This window comes from Pseudophryne corroboree, chromosome 2, assembly GCF_028390025.1.
Source record: "Pseudophryne corroboree isolate aPseCor3 chromosome 2, aPseCor3.hap2, whole genome shotgun sequence".
In the NCBI taxonomy this organism is placed as follows: domain Eukaryota; kingdom Metazoa; phylum Chordata; class Amphibia; order Anura; family Myobatrachidae; genus Pseudophryne; species Pseudophryne corroboree.
The window spans coordinates 165,865,247-165,873,614 of NC_086445.1; the positions used below are offsets into that span (position 1 = coordinate 165,865,247).

The 8,368-nt window shown below is 45.2% G+C and overlaps 1 protein-coding gene across 1 annotated transcript; it reads left to right on the forward strand.

Moving 5' to 3' along the window:
• Positions 1-3,776: 3,776 nt before the first annotated feature.
• LOC135005786 (potassium voltage-gated channel subfamily B member 1-like) lies at positions 3,777-7,881 on the forward strand. The gene has a single exon (XM_063951967.1). It carries the CDS (start codon positions 3,879-3,881, stop codon positions 5,853-5,855), a length of 1,977 nt encoding a protein of 658 aa, XP_063808037.1. The 5' UTR covers positions 3,777-3,878; the 3' UTR covers positions 5,856-7,881.
• Positions 7,882-8,368: the final 487 nt, after the last annotated feature.

An 8,368-nucleotide genomic window follows, 5' to 3' on the forward strand; every position in this document is an offset into this window, starting at 1 on the left:
TGACATTTCCTGTCAGTATCCGAGGGCCACATACAAAATAGCAGCTCGCCCCACTTGCCAAAAATATAGGGACGTGGCTTCATGTGGAAGGGGTGTGGGCAAAAAATAATACAGATTCATATTAGGCTGCACAATAGTCTCCATTATTCAAATTGCGCCACTTACACACATTACTCCTGGTAGAGCCCCTTTTACACACATTACGGCAGGTAGAGAGCCTTTTTACACATTAACATTTTATTTAGGATAATTATTGTGCAGCAAGCAAATTATCCAGTGTGTTATGGCCCCTGGGGAAAGGTGTGACATGGTGACAGAACACGGTGGGGGTGACACGGTGACAGAACACGGGGGGTGTGACACAGTGACAGAACACGGTGGGGGTGACACGATGGCAGAACATGGGGGGTCTGACACGGTGACAGAACACGGGGAGGGGGGGTGACAGTGACAGAACACGGGTGTGTGACACGGTGACAGAACACGGTGGGGGTGACACGGTGACGGAACACGGGGAGAGGGGGGTGACAGTGACAGAACACGGGTGTGTGACACAGTGACAGAACACGGGTGTGTGACACAGTGACAGAACACGGGGGGGGGGAAGTGACACAGTGACAGAACACGGGGAGGTGACACAGTGACAGGACACGGGGGGTGTGACATAGTGACAGAACACGGGGGGTGTGACATAGTGACAGAACACGGGGGGTGTGACATAGTGACAGAACACGGGGGGGTGACACAGTGACAGAACACGGGGGGGTGACACAGTGACAGAACACGGGGAGGTGACACGGTGACAGAACACGGGGGGGGTGACATGGTGACAGAACACGGGGGGTGTGACATAGTGACAGAACACGGGGGGGTGACAGTGACAGAACACGGGGGGGTGACACAGTGACAGAACACGGGGGGGGGGGTGACATAGTGACAGAACACAGGGGTGACATGGTGACAGAACACGGGAGGGGTTGGTACAGCGAGAGCTAAAGATCTCTCCCCGCTACCTAAAAACAGTCTGACGCCACTGCCCGCACACACAAATATATATATACACACACACACACACACACGCACTTTCTTTCCCTTTTCCCATTAACTTACTGATCTGGCTGGCAGTGGCAGGAAGGATGGATCTGTAGCAGTCTGGCTCTTGTCCCGTGTAGCTCCGCCCCCTGAGGTCCCGTGTAGCCCCGCCCCCTTCTCGGCTGAACACAGCCGTGTCACTGGGGACTCTGGAGGAGGCTGCTACAACGCAGCAGCAGGGGAGAGAGGCGCCGCTGGCAGCTTGGAGGTACTGCAGTGCAGAGCAATGACAAGCAGCTCAGCCGGTCGGGCCGCTTGTCATTGCTCGCTGGTGGGAGGCAGTGGGCCGGGCAGGATCGGTTTGCGGGCCGCATCCGGCCCGCGGGCCGTATTTTGCCCACCCCTACTGTAGAGGATATGGGAATGTAACATGATTATAGTAAGAAGTTTAGTTCAGTGATTAACTGAGGATGTACTGCTTGAACTATAGTCTTCTTTGTGTTAGTCATACCTATTATCTTAAACAAGATCTCATATTGGGAAAATCTATCAAGGCTTGGAGAGAACTAAAGTAGAGGGAGATAAAGTACTAACCAACCGTCTCCAACCTGTCAATTTACAGGCCGTGTTTTTAAAAATAACACCGTATACCAAATTGGGATATAGTTATGTGACCAGCGGTCAGGAGACTGCTGGTCACATTACTTTCCCCTACGTCCCACCCCCTCACAATCCTGACAGACGGCATGCCGACCAGCAGGGACTATTCCCACTCGTGGTGTATCCACGACACCCATAGACAGGGAATAGAACCCGTGGCATGTACAGCGAGCCCGCAAGGGGCTTGCTACGCTTGTCCACCGTTGGCATGCTGACCGCCGGGTGTCCTGAACCCTGGCATCCCAATACACACCCTACCAATTCAACCTCCACTCAGCATTCACTAGCTTCCCTTATCCAACACCCATTCCGCTCCAAGAATCCAGTAATCAATTTAACATCTCAGAACCCATTAATACCATAACCATAACACCATTAACCATACTATCAGCACCCATTAATGTCCCTCTCCAGGAACCCATTTATCCATTCCCCACTAGCATCTGTTAACCCATTCCCCTGAAGAAACCATTAATTCATACACTCTGCCCTCATTAACGCTTTCCTCTCTAAGAATCCATCAAGTTACCCTTACAGCATCCTTTAACACATTTGTTCATCCTGTCAGCACCCATTAACCTCCGCCGCCCATCACCATATTTGTATAATTCTTTCTGCTCTATGTAATGCTCTTAAACTAACACACCTATGTGATTAAGCAAGTATGCTACAGGACAAATGCCTTTTTAACTAGAAAAAAAAACTTTCAAAAAATGTTTCTCCAGTGGACAACTGCTAGCTATAGATCTACATATATTATGACAGAAGCTTTAAGAGGAAAGTCCTCGCCATGGCTTACTAAACAATAACTACCACTGAAACATCATCACCTCATACATTTATACCACAAACTGCATAGAGAGGAGACCTCTATTAGTGTTGGCTGGATTTAAAATGTCCATTATTACCAAAAAAAATGTACGCACCGCGATAATTAATGGGCGCCCAATGGAGCAATTCACTAGTTTTTGGGTGCTCAATAATTATTGTTCTTGTCACGCCCAAATACACCTGTCCTTAGTCCCGATTAGTGCATCCAAACCACAGTTTTTGTAAATTTCTGCTTGCCCACCTCAGGAGGCTGTGGGCAGGAATATGTCCATCCGCAGAATTTGTATCCGAACAGAGCTACAATTGAATTGCTTCTTTGGGTGCTCATTAATTAGTGCAGGTGACAGAATTCAATCACCCTATTACAATGATAAATACACCCAACAGGGAGAAGAAGGCCGTTGAAAAGAAACTGCTTATAACATCCACACATATAAAAGAAAAACAAGTTATATTAAGAGATCTGTAATTTATTCTTCCTGTTTGTACTTTGGTTTACCTTTTTCATTAGCACTCACCCAGCTGTCGGTATGTCGGCGGTCAGGATCCCGAAGCCGGTATGCTGGGCCCCGGGATCCCGGCTGCCGGCCACTTGTAATACACCCACTCAATGTGCCCTTACACATAGGTCCGGTTTCAATTGGGCTCGATCTTTAATCCGCACGGAAAAGAGCTTGTAGCCTCACACTTTTATGCCCAGAGCTATTGAATTACAAGCTGTTTTCCATGCGTGGTAAATCCACAGCTAGCAGTGTTAACATATAGATTTCTGGATAAGTGCCTGGAGCTATGGGTTAAAGCATTAGCGGTGGCCGCTATAAGGGCAGAAAGCCTTACTGGTTACTGTTAAGTGCAGCCTGCAGGTTTATAGCAGGCTGCAGTTAAAAAGACCCAGGCACTGCTTCAAGGATAATTGTAACTTTGAGGCTAATTGAAGCTTGAAGGCTAATTGAATCCGGCCCATAGTCAAATTTTATACCAAATTACCAGAAATTCTTCAATATTATTACCTCCATCCATACAAAGAGCTTTCTGTAACATATTAATTATTACAGTGAAAGTGTAAGGAAACCCATACAAGCAGGCTAAGCCATTATATTTGCTTCTAAACATATGATGAACATGCCTGTACAATGTAGTGTGTCCATACATTACTTGTATATAACTAACAAGCTTCTGTTTCTGTTTTTTTTTTGTAGATTTTGGCAATCATTTCTATCCTGTTTATTGTATTATCTACAATTGCCCTGTCACTAAACACACTTCCGGAGCTACAAGGTGTTGATGAATTTGGGCAAAATACAGACAACCCGCAGCTTGCACATGTGGAAGCCGTCTGTATTGCATGGTTTACAATGGAATACCTCCTGAGATTCTTGTCGTCGCCTAACAAATGGAAATTTTTCAAGGGACCCCTTAACGTCATTGATCTGTTAGCAATCCTCCCATACTATGTCACAATATTCCTCACAGAATCAAACAAAAGTGTACTTCAATTCCAAAACGTTAGACGGGTAGTACAGATTTTCCGGATCATGAGGATACTACGGATTCTAAAGCTTGCTAGGCACTCAACTGGCCTCCAGTCTTTGGGTTTCACATTACGAAGGAGTTATAATGAACTTGGTCTGCTCATTTTGTTTTTAGCAATGGGTATCATGATTTTTTCAAGCTTGGTTTTCTTTGCAGAAAAGGATGAGGACGATACAAAGTTCAAAAGTATCCCAGCATCTTTCTGGTGGGCAACCATCACAATGACCACAGTTGGGTATGGAGACATCTACCCTAAAACTCTTCTGGGTAAGATTGTTGGTGGTTTGTGCTGTATTGCTGGGGTGCTGGTGATCGCTCTTCCAATTCCAATTATAGTAAATAATTTCTCAGAATTCTACAAGGAACAAAAAAGACAAGAAAAAGCCATCAAGCGTAGAGAAGCTCTTGAAAGAGCAAAACGAAATGGTAGCATCGTTTCCATGAACATGAAAGACGCCTTTGCTCGTAGCATAGAACTGATGGATGTAGTGGTTGAAAAGACTGAAGAGGTGGCAGGAAAGAAAGACAAAGTACAGGATAATCATTTATCTCCTACCAAATGGAAATGGACAAAGAGAACCTTGTCAGAGACGAGTTCCAACAAGTCTTTTGACACAAAAGAACATGGGTCTCCGGAGAAGAATCGCTCATGTTCAAGTCCCCAGCACCTTAATGTTCAACAACTAGAAGATATGTACAACAAAATGGCAAAAACACAATCACAACCAATACTCAACTTGAAAGAATCCAGTCAGTCAGGCAAAGAGACAGAAGAGCTGGAAATGGAAACAATCCCATGTCCAGCCATCCCATTGCTGACCACTCACAAGTCAGGTATTGTGGACATGAGAAGCATGTCCAGCATAGACAGTTTCATCAGCTGTACCACTGAATTTCCAGAATCTGGTGGTTTCTTACATGGACCGTTGGCAGTTCTGCCATATAAAACAAATATAGGTTCAGGGCAGGATACACCCTCTGATTGGGACAGACCACTCTCCTTAGATGTCAGTGGTGAGAGCTTCACTGAAATAAGCCCAAGGGCTGAAAGGAGTCGGCATTCTGCATACATGTTGGACAGTCCCAAAAGTTTAGTTAAAGTTAAAAACCCACTAATGCTGAGATCCCTAAAAGTCAACTTTTTAGAAGGTGATACAAGGACAATAGTACCAGCACCAAATATGCTGAGCCAGTCAGAGCATAGACAGAGTCACTCTAAGTTGGACAGCTCTTACTTTTCTGAGCAGTCTGTTCGCAGCCCTGAAACGTCACTGTATACAACAGCAAGTGCTAGAACACCTTCAAAGTCTCCTGAAAAACACATGGCAATAGCTTTCACTTTTCACGATGCTAATGTACATAAATATATAGACGCTGACACAGACGATGAGGGACAGCTTCTCGATGGCTTGGATTCCTGTCCCTCTAAAGAGTTACTGGGCACTGTGAGCCCAAAATATAACATAAGATACAGTAGTCACCAAAAGCAGAGAGATACTGTTCACAGAACAGAAAAGAATCACCTTGAGAGTGCTGCTTTATCCAGTTCCTCGCGGTACCGAGGACAAAACTGCATTTACTCCACAGAAGGGATTACTGGAAGTAGTCGAGGTAACATGGAACCTGTCAAGATAGATAACCATATTTCACCAGAAGTCCGTGTGCTACCTGGGGGGGCGGACAGTCAAACACACATGGGCCCAGAATCTGACACATTCAAACTTTGTGATGAATGGAATGTTCATATGTGCACACTGAGCTTCTGCATGGCATTGATAACTAGCATCTTCTCCCCTTAGTCAGTGGGAGGGCATAGAGAGGAACACTGGACAGGCCTCCTCTCAAAGTGACTGAAGGATGATTTCCTGAACCATGCTAGAAATGTCACTGACAACTCAGATAGAAAACTCTGCAATGATTTTATCTCCTTTAATGAACTTCTCTCTTGAAAGCCATTGTGACCAAAAATGCCCCTAATTAAGATGAACTCGCTTTTTATTTCATTGTATACATACTTTCATTGCATTACCTTTACGGTGAAGGTGAGAAATACATGACATGCTCAAATATTAATGCTCAAATATTTCTTGAGTAAAATACATAAAAGCATCTCTGTGTAGCTTCACTGTGGTCACACAACACAACACCATACTGTATCTCTGGGGGAATAAAGTGCTGTGTTTCTCCAATACACCAATCAATAACTCTAGGCAAACAAGGTGCATGTTTCTCCAATGTACCACTCAATACCGAGTCTAGAGGAATATAGTGCTGTGTTTATCCCCATGTACCAATCGATATCTCTAAGGGCATAAAGTGCTGTGTTTTTTCCAGAGTACAGTACCAGGTGGAATAAAGTGCTGTGTTTCTCCAATGTACTAACCAATATCTCTGGGGGATATTGTGCTGTGTTTTTCCCAATGTATGAATTGAACTCTGGGGGAATAAAGTGCTGTGTTTCTCCCGATGAACCAATCAATATCTCTGGGGGAATAAAGTGCTGTGTTTCTCCATTGTATTTCTCAATACCTCTAGAGGAATATAGTGCTGTTTCCCCCAAATGTACCTTGTCTCTGGAGGAATAAAGCACAGTGTTTCTCCAATGTACAAATCCATATCTCTGGAGTAAAAAAGTGCTGTTCTCCAATGTAATACTAATCAATATTTCTGGGGGAATAAAGCGCTGTGTTTCTCCAATGTACCAATCCATATCTCTGAAGTAATAAAGTGCTGTGTTTCTCCAATGTACCAATCCATATCTCTGGGGGAATAGAGCGCTGTGTTTCTCCAATGTTTTAATCCATATTTCTGGAGTAATAAAGCGCTGTGTTTCTCCAATGCACGAATCCATATCTCTGGAGTAATAAAGTGCTGTGTTTCTCCAATGTACTAATCCATATCTCTGGAATAATAAAGCGCTCTGTTTCTACAATGTACGAATTCATATCTCTGGAGTAATACAGCGCTGTGTTTCTCCAATGTACCAATCCATATCTCTGGAGTAATAAAGCGCTGTGTTTCTCCAATGTACCAATCCATATCTCTTGGGGAATAAAGTGATATGTTTCTCCAATGTACTAACCAATATTTCTTGGAGAATATAGTGCTGTGTTTTTCCCAATATGCCATTCAGTATCTCTGGGGCAATGAAGTGCTGTGTTTTTTCCTAATGTTCCAATGGATACCTCTAGAGGAATCAATAGTGCTGTGTTTCTCCAATCATGTACCTATAAAACACAGGCAAGGTGAGTTGCATCAGTTGTCATGGACTTGGGGTGTCAAATACGTGACATGAAATGATTGTACAGTGCATTGTTTTAATTACAGTTATTTGAAAGCTGTTACTATGGTTGATCAGGGCATTCAATATTTTAGTGCTAAAGAAATAACACATTGGGTCTTAGCATTGTCTAGAGCAGGGGTGGGCAATTATTTCAGCTGAGGGGCCACTTGACATTTCCTGTCAGTATCCGAGGGCCACATACAAAATAGCAGCTCGCCCCACTTGCCAAAAATATAGGGACGTGGCTTCATGTGGAAGGGGTGTGGGCAAAAAATAATACAGATTCATATTAGGCTGCACAATAGTCTCCATTATTCAAATTGCGCCACTTACACACATTACTCCTGGTAGAGCCCCTTTTACACACATTACGGCAGGTAGAGAGCCTTTTTACACATTAACATTTTATTTAGGATAATTATTGTGCAGCAAGCAAATTATCCAGTGTGTTATGGCCCCTGGGGAAAGGTGTGACATGGTGACAGAACACGGTGGGGGTGACACGGTGACAGAACACGGGGGGTGTGACACAGTGACAGAACACGGTGGGGGTGACACGATGACAGAACATGGGGGGTCTGACACGGTGACAGAACACGGGGAGGGGGGGTGACAGTGACAGAACACGGGTGTGTGACACGGTGACAGAACACGGTGGGGGTGACACGGTGACGGAACACGGGGAGAGGGGGGTGACAGTGACAGAACACGGGTGTGTGACACAGTGACAGAACACGGGTGTGTGACACAGTGACAGAACACGGGGGGGGGGGAGTGACACAGTGACAGAACACGGGGAGGTGACACAGTGACAGGACACGGGGGGTGTGACATAGTGACAGAACACGGGGGGTGTGACATAGTGACAGAACACGGGGGGTGTGACATAGTGACAGAACACGGGGGGGTGACACAGTGACAGAACACGGGGGGGTGACACAGTGACAGAACACGGGGAGGTGACACGGTGACAGAACACGGGGGGGGGTGACATGGTGACAGAACACGGGGGGTGTGACATAGTGACAG

Excerpts from the sequence above, each read along its gene's own strand:
- LOC135005786 (XM_063951967.1), top strand. The coding sequence starts at position 3,879 with ATGGAATACCTCCTGAGATTCTTGTCGTCGCCTAACAAATGGAAATTT.